The sequence below is a fragment of the Olea europaea genome, chromosome 20 (genome assembly GCF_002742605.1).
Source record: "Olea europaea var. sylvestris chromosome 20, O_europaea_v1, whole genome shotgun sequence".
Classification (NCBI taxonomy): Eukaryota; Viridiplantae; Streptophyta; class Magnoliopsida; order Lamiales; family Oleaceae; genus Olea; species Olea europaea.
Genome location: NC_036256.1, coordinates 3,614,249 through 3,630,763, shown reverse-complemented (window position 1 = coordinate 3,630,763; position 16,515 = coordinate 3,614,249). Strand labels below are relative to the sequence as shown.

Here is a 16,515-nt window from a genome sequence, read left to right as displayed (position 1 = left end):
ACCTCCTTGGCCCCACTAGACCCCGGCTTCAAGGCCCTAGCCTTGGCGGTGGTGGTGGCTTTTATAATTGTAGCCATGTCTGGAGCTGGGTACTCCCTCCTCTTGAATTTATCTGCATAAAAGCGTCAGGTCAGCACATCAATATCCAATAAAAAACACAAGGAAATTTACAACTATGGGGGCCTCGTACCTCTAGAAGCCATTAGTCCAAAATCCAGAAAATAGCGACTCCTGTCGATCAGATGGTCAAAGCGGCGGAGCTTCAGAGGCCTCTTGTAGATGTCCTCTATCACCTCGAACTCTTCCCTGCTGACTCGAACCTCGTACTACAATCTGTAATGGAAGCTCCAACAGTTAGAAATTTTCTAAGTGTTCAATTCAGAAGTACAAGCAGGGGCTAGGAGACTTACGAGCTTCGTAGTACTGGATCGGCACTGTGCAAGAAAAGGCCTTGTCTCCCTTCACTGCCTGCCATTTCCCCGCACCCAGAACCAGGACTCCTTCCACCCCTTAATGGAGGAAGGCAGTCCCACCACAAAGGGTGCGTGAGCCCCCCAAATTGTAAGATAATACCACCCCCTGGACTCCTTCCCTATGATCCGGGGCTGAAAAAGAGTCATGAATACATGGAGAGGCATGTCCTCCCCAAGTGACACCTCCTTCCACAGGAAGTATGAGCCGACCAACTGGCTCCATCCATTTGGCAGAACCTGGATCGGCGACAACATAAAATTCCTCAGCACAGCCCTAAAGAAGGGGTGCAGAGGAAGACGCATACCTGCCTTAAACAGATATTCACTGACAGCCACGCATCCGGACCTCGGATAGCAGGATCGCTCATTTGGCTCGGGAACTAGCATCTCTATGGTGTGGGAGACACTGTATCTCTCCCTGATCTCCCCTAACCTCTTCCACGTCATACTTGAGGGCACCCTAAACACCCTCCACTCTTCAGTATAATCTACTAGGTCTTCGGTCATGGCATAACTATCAGTCTCGGCATCCCCCCTCTGACTGACCTCATAATCTAACGACGCAACCGTCACCAACTCCCTACCCGAGGTGGACTCTATCTCACAGAATTAATACAACAAAAATAAGGTTTTTCTGCGAATGATACCTAAGGGAAGAGCACTACGAACGGAGATAAGCCGGAAAATCAAAAAACGGGCAGCCTTGACGCCGGAAAGTTCAGGAATTTGAGAGAGAATCAACTTGCAAAGTTTCAAAAGTCCTAAAAAATGAGATTTTCTTGCCCTTTATAGAGGTCCAAAACGAACCCCAGCCGTTAGATCGAAACTCAGTCAATCTGAACCCTCCATTGTGGATCAAATCCGGGGCGTTGAATTCAAACGGTTTTTCTAACCTACGCCTCCGATTCAAACGTGCCTCCCACGCACCCCATCCAACGCGTCTGCTTCTAGAACCTCCAGCTGTCCTCATAATTGTGCTTTTAATTAGACGGCAGCAGGAGCCTTGGAAGTCGTACGGGTCTGCTGCTTTTCCTCGAAAATAAGCACAAAATATCAAATCATTGGCACAGCTATCGACGAACTCGGCTTCCTCTTCAACGTTCAGCCAACAAGCCTCGTAGGTTCGGTTTCCCAACCACCTCGGCTTCTTTTTCAACGTTCAGCCAACAAGCCTCGCAGGTTCGGTTTCCCAACCACCTCGGCTTCCTCTTCAACGCAGCCTCGGTCTTTTCATCATTCACCTACAGCAACACATCTCTAACTCCAACCATGATATAAATATCTATATTTAGACTTGGGGGACTATTAATTGGGGTTAAAAAATTCTTTCAATTTTTACTTCATTAAAGTCCACTCATTACATAAATGGCCATACTTGGACTTGGGGGACTATTGTTGCGCAACCTACTTGGGCCAATGGCCCACTCAGGCCGAACCACGTGGCACTCCAGCCGAGGTGGCATATATTGCCGGGGTGGGCTATGGCCGAAGCCCTTCAAGCCGAAGTCCATTAGCCGAGGCGCCTTTTACCGAGGCCTGTGAATGTAACCGAGGTCCACATGCTGAGGCCTATGAGCCGAAGCCATGATGCTGAAGCTTGTTGAAGTTAGCTGAAGCCCTCAAGTGGAAGTATTGTATGAAATGGTTGAAGCCCCGAAACTAATGCAAGAGCCTCCGAACCACAAGGGAGCATCCTCCATGGTCACTTCTTCCAAGAGATCGTCTGCACAAAGATCTTATTCGAATAATTGATGGAACGTTTGTCATAAGCATAAAGGTCAAGTTTTGTCACTAGTATGGAGGCTCTGCACAAGCAATAAATGCGCAGCAAGCTAGCAAGTCAAGCCCCATGCCTAGGATAAGATGTTTGAATCAAAGAGATGAGGCCACGTGCCACCTCATCCAAGGGCTCCCATTTCACATGTATCACTATAAATACTTCCCTTGTGTAACATCAAAAGGCTAATGCAAGAATCAATACAAAAAACTACACTTTATTCAACTCTCTTTCTCTCTCATTTACTTGCAATATACAAATCGAGTTTACACATATTTACATATACATTTACGAATACCAGTTGGTAATTATTGTACAATTGGATCACGAACAACCCGTCGGATTCCGAACGTCACCGTCCCGCGTATTTGGGCTACTCCCACGCCCTTTGTATCGCTTGTTGTAGACCGTCCACGTGTCATAGCGTGTTGGACATTCGTCTACGTGTGCGTGGGTGGGACCGATATCTGTTGGCAACACTTTTTGGGGTCAACAATGGGATTAGAATTTTCAAAAATATAATACGAGCAAAGATTAATGAATAAGTAACTATAGATCAATAAAACATTATACTTGTCCCATAGTGAATAAAGGTACTATGATAACACATAGTTAATATTTGTCTTTAATTCCAAATTTTCTCGATTTATTAAATTTGGATTAGATCAAATGTTCCTCTCTTGAGCTTAATTTTTTTTTTAAAAACAATTTAATATAGATAAATACTTGTAATTTGAATTAAGCCCTTGTTTGAGCCCCATTCTTCTCATAAGAATACATTTTTGAATAGTGTATTGATGAGAAATGTATGGTTAAAAAATAAAAAAAAAATTTAAATTTGTATGTAATATTATTTTATTAAAAAATATATGATTAAAATGATATCAAAATACTATTTAAGAATGTATTTTTTTAAAATCACGTTACTCAAACGGGAAAAATTGGAGAGAGAGACTCATAGACAACATTAAAAAATAAAAAATAAAATGAAGCCTTTTGTTCAAAATGAGCATATGAGAACGCTGCGATGTTAAGGACACGTGGCGAGCCATAATCCCAAATTTTCTTAGTTAGAAAATGTGTTGCATGAATTGGCATTACACGTGTGACTCAAGTGTGACTCTTCTCTCATTTCTGTCTCTTTCTTCAAGTGCAAGGTATCTGTTCGCATTCCCCAAACTCAAAATCTATATCAGAAGTGTTAATTTGTAGCAAATGGAATACAAACAAATATGGATACCATGCTTTGTGATGGTCAAATGGTGATGTATAAGTTGGAGGCTGCCGAAGCTATGGCTTCGAACTCCACCGTGCGCGGCGGCGCTTTGGGTTCCAGACGACAGAGTCAGCGAGGGAAGACTGAGATTTCCTCTCTTGAGGTTTTTAACCGGTCTTTCATAGTGAAAAGGAGATTTTGCATGGTGTTTTGTTGAATATGTTGTTTGTCTTAAGGTTACTTACTGAATAGGCACATATTTTTGCGTTAAATTCCTTTTCTGACAATTCCACAAAAATTACACATTCATCCACGAATTGGGATCTTAACAAGAAGTTAAAATCTTATCTTGTTTATTATGTTGATAAACTTCCAGTATTTGCTAAAAAAGCACATAGGGTCCGTTTGGTAGAGCTTCTCCTGCTCGTAGAGGAGCTTATTTGAGTGGGTTTCTCTTGATTGAATATCAAAAAAGAAGACCTTCCCCTTTGTGCTTAGATAGGTCTAGGTAAGGTATGTCTCAGCGTGGCTTAATATGATATGGAGGTACGATACTCATTTCCTGAAATCTTTGTTATCAAAAGATGTGTGGTTTATAAGTAGGAAGATGAGGAGGTAATGGTCGAAGGAGGTTGAATTTTTTTCATTCGCTCTATAAGGTATCTTGTCTCCTCCAGCTTGTCTGGTTAATGGGGTTCTCTCTTTAAAGATTCAAGAAGTAACTCCGCTTTCTGGGATGGAGAAGTGTCGGTTTTTCATGAGAGGAAAATGAGCTTTGCTCCTCCGGGTGCTAGGAGCTCCAGTCCTTCGCGAGAAAGTAAAGGGACATCTTAAGGCAGCTACTTAAAATCAATTTCTTCTAAATAGATAAATTACTTTCAGAAAATTATCCGAACACATTCAAAAACAGCTTTTTAGTCTCACAAGCAACTTTTGAGTTTTCAAAAACCTTGCCAACAGGACGTTAAGTTGTATGGTTATAAAGCGGAATAAGAAAATACTTGATAGTGCATTAAATGGTTGGCAATACTGTATTAACTATTTATTAATTCTTCAGGAACTATATATTTCTGTTGGTATTTGTTTCTGGGAAGTGGGAATTTGAGGCCACTATGCAGATTCTGACCAGTGATCTGTTCTATTACATAAGCAAGACAATTTCATTCAATTAAATATATGCAGGATGCTATTTTTCACAACAACGTCACGTCACCCTAGCTACTTTGTGCAGGGCTTGAGCTGAAGGAGTAATTCTGGCTGCATTGTCTGGTTTTGAGGTGGTTTGGCTTGGGCTGGCATGTGGAATCTGTGCTTTTCATAAAATTTTGTTTGCATTAGTTGTTTTGATAAATACCGAGGTCAGCATGGCTCAGCTCGAGAGCAATGTTTGTGTAGTAGGACAGAACATACACTTTCTTTGTTAGTGAACTCTGTAATGACTGAGTAAGGAGTTGAAACTACATCCCATCAAAACATATCCAGTCTAAGAACATTTTGTCTCTCTCTTTGATTTTATCACATTATATGTTTCTTTATTCAATCTTGTTATGCCAATCAGGCTGAGAAGGAAGCACAAAGGCGGCATCGTATCTTAGCAAATAGAGAGTTTGCTAGGAAGACAATTCGCCGGAGAGAGGTGAGCTTTGTCTACCATCCAGTCAAATATTATTCTTATAGATCTAATATTCATTCATCGATGTATAAGTTAATAACTATTAATCATGGATGTTTAGCTCATGTCATTCGAGACACTTTTTATCCCCATGATCCACAAATACTACCTACTTGTCACAATTCATTTTTATCTATTTATAATTGAAACCGTTTATAAATAACTTCCCAAACATGAAAATGCACTTATCTTATGTTCGGAAAATAAGAGATACGAAGGCAGTGGGGGATTTAGGAATCTAAGTGAGCACATACGGCTATCTAGAGGCCACCTCAATATAAGGAAAAAAAAATTCCGACGGACCCAACACGGGCAACTTCAGGGGCTTGTCAGGTATTGGCTTCGCCCTTGTACGAAGGGCATATTGATGCTAATGGATTCAATGCTTGGATATTATGACAAATAAAACATACATTTTTAGTGGTCATTTCGTTATTTTGAATGTGATATCACGCAGTTGTTTATATATATGTATTTGTCGACGCAGAGGTAAAAATGCTTCCCTGAGATTAAGATCTTCGAGATGTGAACAAAGTAGTTGAAAGTAAATTTAATTTTGTATTATTTCAATGGATGTAAAAGCAAACCAGGAAAAAAAGATTCATGGGTGCGTTTACAGATGTTAGCAAACTACCTCCAAATGAGGCTAAATAAGCAAGTTTTGACAGACAACTTATTTTGTTTCCAACTGCTTAAGAATTTTCGGAGTTTTTAGATTTTCACCTATAGAATTTGTGTTCTTCTCTTCAGCCTACCCTGATCCACCCTTCATTTGTGAAGATTAAAAATACTGAGAATTGAGAAAATGTCTTGTATAAAGTTTATAAATATCTTCACTCATTATATTTTTCTTTCCTTTGATTAGGCTACTTACGCAGAATTAAACAGAAAAGCAGCTAATCTGTCACTGGAGAGAGAGAATTTGAACAAGGTAGGTGGAACGACTTTCTTCAGTTCACATACTTTTCAGTATGTAATTAGGCTCCGTAATAGCATAACAGTATCTATTGATGCATGACGTTTATTCTTTCTTTACGTTTTTCTTGGTTATAAAGAAGTATTTGATCATCGTTTTAAATTTCACTGTTCATGATTGTTTGTGACAATTTTCGGAAGGAGAAGGAGATGGTGGTGAAGGAGCTCGATCACTTAAAAAACATAAATGAATGCCTCAAAGCAAAGGTAAGGCATATTGAAGATTAACTGTCTTGTTTGTGGAAGTATGTTCCGCACTGACACGCCCTTCGAATCACAGGAGGGTAAAATAGAGGCAGAAGAAGCAGAATTTGAAAAAGAGTTGAAGAAGTCGGTTCAAGTATCTATCTCTAAGCCTACAAACATTCTTACTTTCCCTTACAACTACCCTTCTGTTTCGCCTTACCTTTGGCCAGCCATTGTTCCACCTTCAGATAATGCATTCGGGATACAAGGTTCCTCTCACTCTGATATCACAATTTCATCTCAATTTCCTATTCCCTTGCGGGATGGTATATTAGGTTCATTTCAAGATCAAGAACATGCCACTCAGATCAAGAAACAAGGAACTTCCTTGTTAGTAGTGCCCTTACCTCTGTTGTCTCCTTTTCACACAGCGAGTACTACACTTCATTCTATGATAGGTCCCAACAGCAATCCTTCGTGTTCAGAAACTGGGACACATTCTGATCAGAACTATGAGTTAACATCATCCCAGAAAATGAAATCTGAAGCTTCTAACTCTATGGAAAATATCGCTACAAACCACCTTATGCCCTCAAGACAGAGTTTTACAAAATCTGTCACGAGTCCTGGACCGAGTAAAAGTTCCCAGTTATACAACACTAAAGTCGAAGCTGTTCCATCTGCCACTAGATGTGCCGCACAGGACTTATCAGCCAAATACCTCAAACCAGTTATACTCTCTAGTAAGAAGCCTGGAAATGCTAATGCCTCAGCTGTGGCGAGGAGGAGGAGGAAGGAATTGATTAAGCTAAGTAATACTCATTTTCATCACAAGGGATCCCGAGTAATGTTGGAGTAGATCAGGATCCAAATAGGCTGAGGGATGATGTTGCTTATCCGTGAGCACGGCACTTAAATTTCTAGTCAAGGTTTTCTGTTTTGAATCCGTGGAGATCATAGGCATTACTATTCAGGATCATGCATATTTTGGTAGTTATATTCACGGAGAAGTTCAGGTTAGGCACTTTGTGAGCTAGATTACTACTCTGCCGGACCACTTAATTTTGAATGTAACCATGGATTTCATTTGACGATCTCAATATCAAGTGTTTGTGTGCCACTTAATTATCATATAGATCCTAGGATTACTACTGACTTGATTTGATCATGTTAATTTTGCCATTACTTGGTTGCATGAATGTTACTGCTGCATTTTTTGTTGACTATGTCTTTTGATATTACTGAGCTTTTGGGATATGTACATTGTGCTAGCTTGATATTACTGGACTTGATTAAAGAAGAAAGATGTCATTTGTCCTATACGATCCTTTTGAGTCCATGTACCAAACAGGCATTACATGAATTTTTCATTACATCCACTCGGGTGGTGGGAAACTTATTTTTGGGGTGAAGGCTTGTAAAAGCTCGTACTTGTCCTTTACTCAATTCATATTATATTGTATATTGCTCGAACCCTTTCCTTAACTCCGTGAAACCTTTTTCCTGTCATTCAGATTAGTTAGATAATCGAAATCCATTCCAACAAACTCTGTTTCATTGCAATGAAAGTCGGAAAAACCAAGACCATACCCAGAGCTAGTAGGTGGAGGCGCTCTTCCTTGTGTGGTGGGTGGTGGCGGGGATCGGTGGAGGCGCGTGGCTCTTTGGTGGTGGCACGTGACGGCTATTCTCGACGAGTTTTGTACTGGCAGTTTACTTATTTTGATTTCCTGAACGTACTAATATTGTTTGTTTCGTGTTTCAAGTTACGCAGAAAAACTTGGATGATTTTGCCCTGGGGTGCTCGTTTTACAATCATTGGACAATTGCATTGATATATATTTGTTGAATCTTTAGAGCAAATAGTGGTGGCCCTAGAGCAGTAGATTCGCATCTCTAGATTTTACCGACTTTAGATGTGTCCGCTCTGGTAAATTGGCTTATCTTGGTTAAATTTCTATACTAGCGCATCATCGTGTGGGATGACAATAGGATTTGGAGTTACCGTGTGGAGTAACTATTGCTTGTGCTAGAAATTAGGAACATTACTTTGTTTTTTTGATAAGATCCATTTATTATCTTCGTGGTATACTCTGTCTGTGTAGGATTGCTGTGGTTGAAATTGTTTTGTTTGACATTCCTCATTGTCTTAATTTTGTTAGAATACTTAGACCTTACCAGTTTCGAACATTCCCTTGATTTAAGATCGCGAATCTAATGAAATCCTGAAAATTTAGAATGGTGTGTATTGTCTATGACCCTAGGACTATTTTTGTGTGGCTTGATTCGGATTTTGTGCATTTTTTAATCGATTTATAAAAATGACAACTCACAATTTTGATTTGAGAATTTTTAACGGAAAGAGTGACTTTTCTATATGACAACAAAAGATGAGAGGTATTTTGTCCAACAAAAAGTTTCAAAAGTCATTGAAGGCAATTTTTCTGGTGATTTTTTAAAAGAACAAAAAGAAGAAGCTAATGAGCTTGCTTATACTTTAGTTATTTTACACTTGTCCGACGTCATTTTGAGAAAAGTGAGTAAATTGAAAACTACAAAAGAACATTGGAAAAAAATTAGAGGACTTGTATTTGCTCAAATCTACTCCAAACAAGCTTTACTTGCTTGATCATTTTTTTCATTTTTAAAATGGATCGTTCAAAATATTTTGATAACAATTTAGACGTGTTAACAAATTTGTCCAATATATTGTTAACTGTGAAGAGACGATGTCAGAAACCTATAAAGCTATAATTCTGTTTAATTCAATTCCTAACACTTATAGAGAAGTTAAAAATGCGATCAAGTATGATAGGGACACTTTGACACTTGAATTGTCATAGATTCTCTCAAGAGTAAGGAGATGGAGATTAAAGCTGAAAGACAGGATAAGAAAGGCGGTGAGATTCACATGGTAAGGGGTAGAACTCAATTTAAGCAAAATAGCCATGAAGGACTTCATTGTGGTGGCGAGTCAAGTAGTAATTGAAGTAACAAGAAGGGCAAGGATATGTCTAAATCAAAATATAGAACTAAGGTTAGAAAATGTTATGATTGTGGAAACATGAGACATTTTATAAAAGATTGCTATAAGGAGAAAGGTAAGTTGAAGGAAAAAGAAAGAAATAAAGTAAATGTGTTGTCGACTCCCAATATTGATGAGGGTGAAGTGTATATGACTACAAGTCTTCGACACTAGTTTTGCGTATACTTTAAAAGATGTTAGATATATTCTTGAATTGTCCCTAAACTCGATTTCAGTAGGGAGACTTGAAAAGGCCAACTTCGCTAGTAAAATTAGAAATAGAGTTTTAAAATTGATTAAGGGTGCTCTTGTTTCCATTAAGGGAATTAAGAGAAATTATATTTATATTACTATTGGAGAAGTGATAAGGGGTCTAGATTCCCTTATCTATTCTGCTAAGGTCGATTACATACATAAAATGACGCAATAGACTTGTACATATAGTTATTAAGGGTCTTAAACTTCTTAGCGAAAGTGGTGCTTTTGGTAATGATTATGCGTTTCATTTGTCTTTTTGTAATTACTGTGTGCTTGATAAACATTATAGATCTTTCTTCTCCATGAGTTTTCATAAAATTAAAGGCATGCTTGAATATGTGCATTCAGATCTGTGGGGTCCTGCTAGCAATCACAGCTCGGGTGAAAATAGTTATTTCTTGTCTATCATTGATGATTATACAAGAAAAGTGCATGTTTAACTTTTAAAAGATAAGTCTGATACTTTTCATACTTTAATAATTGCACAAGACAAGAAGAAAATCAAATTGGTAAGAGGATTAAATATTTGAGAATAGATAATGGCCTAAAGTTTTATAATACTGAATTTGATAATATTTATAAAGAAAATATAATAACAAGGCATAAAATTGTTCTTTATACTCCCCAACAAAATGGGGATAGTTAAAAGGATGGATAGAACCATACTTGATAAAGTGCGTTGCATGATGATAAGTTTTGGTGTCCCCAAGTCTTTTTGGGTGAAACTGTTATGAGTGCTTGTTATTTGATTAATTTGACTTCATCTACTACATTGAATGGTGATACTCCTCGTGAAAAATGGTTTGATAAACTAATTGATTATTCTATGATTAGAACTTTTGGCTGCGTTGCTCTTTCCCATCAAAGTGAGGGAAAGCTTGAACCTAAAGCTAGAAAATATGTTTTTCTAGGTTACCCTAAGGGCGTTGAGGGTTACAGGTTATGAGATAAAAGCCAAAAAGGGGTTAATGAAAAGTGATGAAAAGTGAACAATCAAAAGAGTGATTTATGTCAATGAAAGAGGAGATGAGCACTTTAGAAAAGAATTCAACTTGGGAATTAGTACTTGGAACTAAGAATAAATCTACTGTTGTTTCTAAGTGGGTTTTTAAGGTTAAGAAGGGCGCACACAAAAGGAAGGTGTTGATGATAATAAATTTTTTTCACATATTGTTAAGTATACTACTATTAGTATTATGCTTGCATTAGTTGTACATTTTGACTGGGAACTTGAATAACTTGATGTAAAAAGTTGTTTTTTTTACATGGTGAACTTGATGAGCAAATCTTTGTGAATCAACCTAAAGGTCTTTAAGATAAACTAAAACCTGATCATGTGTGTTTCTTGAAAAGATTCCTATATAGCTTAAAACAATAATCTAAACAGTGGTATAAAAGATTTGATTCTTTTGTACTCACTATAGCGTTTCAAAGGAGTAAGTTTGACTACTGCCTATGCTTCCAATATGATGATGCAAATAACAATTATGTGTTCTCATTGTATAGATGGATGATATGTTCTTAGTTGGTTCATCGCTTAAATGGATAAGCAAGATAAAAACAAAGTTGAATGGCTAATTTGACATGAAAGCTCTAGGTAAAGCTACAAGAATCTTAGTTATGGAAATTGAAAGAGAAAAGTCAAATTCTATTTTGTTTTTGCATCAATCCTCATATGTTTCAATGTTTCAAAGGTGTTAAAAAATATTTGACATGCAAGAGTGCAAACCTGTTACACTACCTTTAGCTAACCATTTTGTGTTGTCTAAAGTCCAAGTGTCATGTAATGAGAAAAAAATAGGATACATGAGTAAGATTCTATATTCTAATGTGATTGGATCTATCATGTATTTGATGGTTTGCACCAGATTGAATTTAGCCTTTGCGGTTAGTACTCTTAGTAAGTATATGTCTTCTCCAGGTTCTGATCACTAAGAAGCCTTAAAATGGATGCTAAGGTGTTTAAAGGGAACTAATGATGTAGGTCTAAAGTTTGGTGTTAATAAAGGTGTGAAATTAAAAGGGTTTGTAGATGTTGACTATTCGGGGGTTAGAGATAATAGAAAATCTACTTCTTCATATGTGTTTATGTTGTCTAACTCTTGCATTTGTTGAAAGTCACAATTACAATACATAGTTACACTATCCACAATCGAATCAGAATATATTGCTACCAGTGAAGCAATTAAAGAAGCTTTGTAGCTTAGAGGTTTGCTGCATGAACTCTGTGTTCTAGATGATTATGTGTTAGTATATTCGGATAGTCAGTCGTCTATATATCTATGTAAAGATTCTATTTTTCACGAAAGCACCAAGCACATTAATGTTAGACTACATTTCATTAGAGACATCGTGTCAATAGAAGTGGTAAGACTTGATACATACACAATATATATAATCCTTCAGACATGGGCACTAAAGTGCTACCATTGGTGAAACTTAGAAGTTGCAAGAATCTTCTAAACATCAGTGAAGATAACTAATTTTCAATTTTATTGATCCCTTAAGTTGGAAGCATTACTAACAAGTGACAATATTTTCTTTGTAGGTCTTTTGACGCCAATGTAGGGTTAGGCAAATTGTTGTCAAACGACCTCTTGAGCTATAATATAACTCGGGTTTATTTTTCAGTCGGCATAGGCCATATAACTGAATGTTGGATCGACACATAAATTAATTGACCCGACCCATATTGTTTGAGTCATTTGAAACGGCCTAATCTAAATTAGATCTGATCATGGCCCACTTTACTCACCTGGACAGCTATTGAAGGTATCCACCCATTTAATCATGTGTTGTGCTATTGGCCCATTAACCATCCATTCTTTACTTGGTTACATATGATTTTCACTCCTCTGCCTCTTTGTGAGAACGAATGCGGCTACCTAAGTCTCTTTGTGTCTTCTCTACCCACTCTCGATTTACCTATTTTTACTACATTTGTGGTTAACTTCTGTGTGATCTCATCTACCTGTGTGGTCTTCTAAGTGGGTGACTTGTGGCAACCGTAGGTGGAGGAACTATTGAAGGAGGTTTGGGTTTGAGTTTGATTGGTTTGAGGTGTCGATCCAAAGGAGGAAATTGAGCCCTGAAAACACTTTGGTGATCTTCTATTCCGCACAACATCTTCCATTCCAAAAATGGAAATTACGACACAATTGGGATTTTTTTTTGATGAGATTTGCATGAAAAATGACCAAATCAACAATGGAAGAAGTTCAAGACAACTAGCAGTTGGTCCCATGCCTTTGCACCCGTTTAAATGGATTGCGTACGCAATCCCAAAATTTGCAACTCGAGGTTGAAATTGCTAAACCATGCATGAGCAATGGTTTATACCATGCATGCACATGACTTTTCGATCAGATGAGATTCAATTTCCTTGATTGTAACTCTATAAAAATCAATTTTGATGCAATTTTAACCTCATTTTTAATGGCTATAAGTACAAAAGTTGTAACACTAAAAGGTTCTCTCTAACCTAATATATCACATCATATCATAAAAGTTTGCAAGAATAAGGTGTCAATTGATCATATTTGGAGACAAGATAGAACCTAGCAACAAATCCAAGGCAAATTACATCAAGAACTTGAGAATCTAGCCTTGGGATTAAAGATCAAGAACAAGAACAAGAAATTGCTTCAACATATATCATGCATTAATATATATTTCGGGTAATGATTTTTTATTATTTTTGTTTCATCATTAGAAACATATTAGGCTAAATTTCTTTGTATTGGGATGAAGAAGAATATTTTTGTCAAAATCGACCTGCAGTCAGATCTCGAAATTCAATGGAACTTTAGACTAAGAAGAAGAGAACGGAGATTAAAAGAGAAATGAAAATTAACATTGTCAAAAGTCGGGTTAAAAAATCCGTTACCACCTGCTTTGCCAATATAGTCGATTCAATCAAGAATAGTTGCCAACGATAGTCGTATATAATCTGGGATTTATTTGATTTCCATTTCAGTTCATATCCAATTGGTATAATATATCCTCTGTTTGTGCAAGCAAATTTTTATCCTAGTCAGATGTCATAAATCTCTTCTAGTACTACCAAGACATCAGATTTTTTGAGAAGGCATAAGAAAATCCACTAACATTTCAGTTTTCCTATTATTATGTGGAGTTGTCAAGCATGGAAGAATGTCAATCGATGCTTTGGAATGCATTTATTTCCTCACACTTTGAAGAATAACAAAAGAAGTTGTTTCCACCATCTCGAGTCCTTTAGATAAAAAATGAGATTTCGCACTTTTAAGCAAAAGGACCTTGAGAGTTATCCAGAAGATGGAAAAAAGGTTCAAGAAACTAGTTTGAAAATGCCCAACTTAGACGTTCCTATACAGTCCTAGATCTATTTATTCTATTCAAGCTTATTGCCTGAATACCAATCGATGCTTCAATAGGTGGATCAGTGATAAAGATGCAAACTAATGATGCTTATGACCTTTATGAAAAAATAGTAGAAAATTAGGCTATATAGCCATTCGATAGGCAGACATCGAGAAAAATAGCAAGAATTCAAAATATTAACGGAGTATCAATGTTAGCAACCCATATGGGTGCATTGACGGAGAAGATGGACACCTTGACTCAAATAGTTCACATAATGCACCAACTTACATCGATTTGTGAAGGCTGTAGGACAAATCATACAACTATAAATTGTCCTATAGCTTTCACTCATACAAGGTATAGCACACATAAAATTTTCAAAGGTAGCATAACAATCCTTACTCCGACACATATAATTCAAGTTGAAGAAATCATCCAAATTTTTATGGACAAACTAGTGTCAATGGGTGGGGTACCATGGGTTTTGTTAGACAATGCAGCTACTACCTGCCTACATGATTTTCCAAATTTTGAGTCGATGCTTGCTAATTTTGCAATATAGTGTCAATCTTTGTGATGCACTAAACAAAGAAATCTTCCAATGATGGCCCCTTCTTGTGTTGTTACTGAAATTCTAGTGGTTTTCCCTGACTTTGATTTCCTATCGGAGCTGTGGATGATAACACAATCAATTTTGTTACCATGTACGAGCTTATATAACTAGCATAGAGGAGTTGGATCTAGGCTAAGAAATAAGGCTAGTTTTATACTTAACACATTGAAATCGTAAAACTACCACAACTCCAATCACATTCCCTCATAGGCTTCAAAAACAGATAGGAATCCACAAAGAAACAATTCAATTAATCAAGATACACAATGAGGATCGTATCCGTACGATTGTCATGGATAGATCACCCAGGTTCGGGTCCATAAGCAGTGATAATTTCCCTATGAAGCGAGCGTTATTCGGAATGATTGGGCGTAAAGCGTCTGTAGGTGACTTTTTAAATTAGCTGTTAGGATAGTTATAGTTACGGCCGTCATTCACTGGGGCTTTGGTCGTCGGCTTCGGGATCCATTCGATATTTTTCTTGGGAGGTATAGAGGACGAACATGTTCAAGCTATTACTAGAAGAAGTTGAGTTTTACTACCAGAGATCAATATATAGAGAAAAGAGATCAAGGATGCTTAGGTACCTAACATGGGCGAAGACAAAGTGGTTCAATTTAAAAAATCAACAAAAATCAATTAGGTAGAACATTCAAATAGTCCATAGGTTAATAGAATCGTTTCTGTCAATGCAGATGATTCATTCATGTTTCCTTAAAGGTTTTGAGAACAAGAAGTTTGAGAAACAACTCGCTATGTTCTTAGATGCATTCAGAAAACTTCACTTCAACATTCCTTTTATTGATGTATTTTACAAATTCCCAATTGTGAAGTTTTTGAAAGAGATGCAATGTTATCGTCTATTTACAGGAATTTATGTTTGGAAGATCAAAATGAGACTACTATAATTCTACAGCTGGTGGATTATGCAAGTCATTGTTACAAGAAAGGAGTTGGTGGACTAGTTGGAGCAATCAATGACCAATATAAAAACTTCAAAGTTTGGAGGACCAAAGATGAATCGAGCAACGTCTGCAAGTATAGCTGCTGCAAGGTTGAAAATTTTCTATTCAAGATACCATAAACGAGTTAATGATTACAAACAAGCACTTATTATGAGGCAACTCGATCATCTTCCCTTTTATATATTATTATTTCTAGATAATATAGTATGTAGCTGTTATTGCTTGTATGTACTAGATAGTAATTTAGGTATCTTCATCCTCTAGGTGGTGATGAGTTTGAACTTAATATGAATTGTTCAATATTATTATACAATAGATTTCTCTTTATTTTTCTGGAACATGACAATTGAAAACACACAAACCAACAATGGATGAGAAAAATGACGTAGCTAAGTGATCATTTAGCTCCAGCAATTTCGTTCCAAATTAGCCTCCAACATTAGACATACACATGTGGAGTCTCTTATTTCATTATTTGCCTTTTTATTTTGCTTATTTGTTGATATTTTAAGACATTGAGGACAATGTCTAATTTAAGTTTGAAGGTAAAAAATATTGAATTTTTATTGCTTTTGTCTGAATGTATAAAATTTTATTGCTTTATTATAAATGAGAAAAGTAGAAAAAATTGAAATTTTAAAAATTCCAAAAAGATTATTTTTTCTTTTTCCCTTTTAGTTTCCTTGCTTGTGTGGCTTTAGAAGCCTCACTGGCTATGATAGATTGATTTTTGCTTATCCAAGTAATTTTGATATTATTTGCACACGTAAATTAAGTTTAGCATTATAAAGTAGTGAGGTTGATTCATGCTTGATAGGTTGAAATAGTGGAATTCAGACATTACATTATACAACCTTAGACAATTTTATGTATAATTTAGGGGTGATTGAATTGTTGTAGGAACATATTGAGATGAATAGAGATTTTATGTGTGTAAATTATTGTGTGAATTGTCTAAGATCGATAAGATAAAAATTAGATGAGCATCTTACATTAGATGTTGGTTCTTGA

At 36.9% G+C, this 16,515-nt stretch overlaps 1 protein-coding gene across 2 annotated transcripts; it reads left to right on the top strand.

Annotated features, from left to right (window-relative positions):
* The first annotated feature begins 3,372 nt into the window (after positions 1–3,372).
* LOC111369429 lies at positions 3,373–7,454 on the top strand. Of its 2 annotated transcripts, none has more exons than XM_022990943.1 (5): positions 3,373–3,629; positions 5,025–5,102; positions 6,004–6,069; positions 6,261–6,320; positions 6,394–7,454. In XM_022990943.1, exons 1-5 carry the CDS (start codon positions 3,483–3,485, stop codon positions 7,156–7,158), a joined length of 1,116 nt encoding a protein of 371 aa, XP_022846711.1. In that variant the 5' UTR covers positions 3,373–3,482; the 3' UTR covers positions 7,159–7,454. The 2 variants fall into 2 exon arrangements, with proteins under 2 accessions (XP_022846711.1, XP_022846710.1); XM_022990942.1 differs by having other exon boundaries at positions 3,374–3,629; positions 6,255–6,320.
* The last annotated feature ends 9,061 nt before the right edge of the window (positions 7,455–16,515 follow it).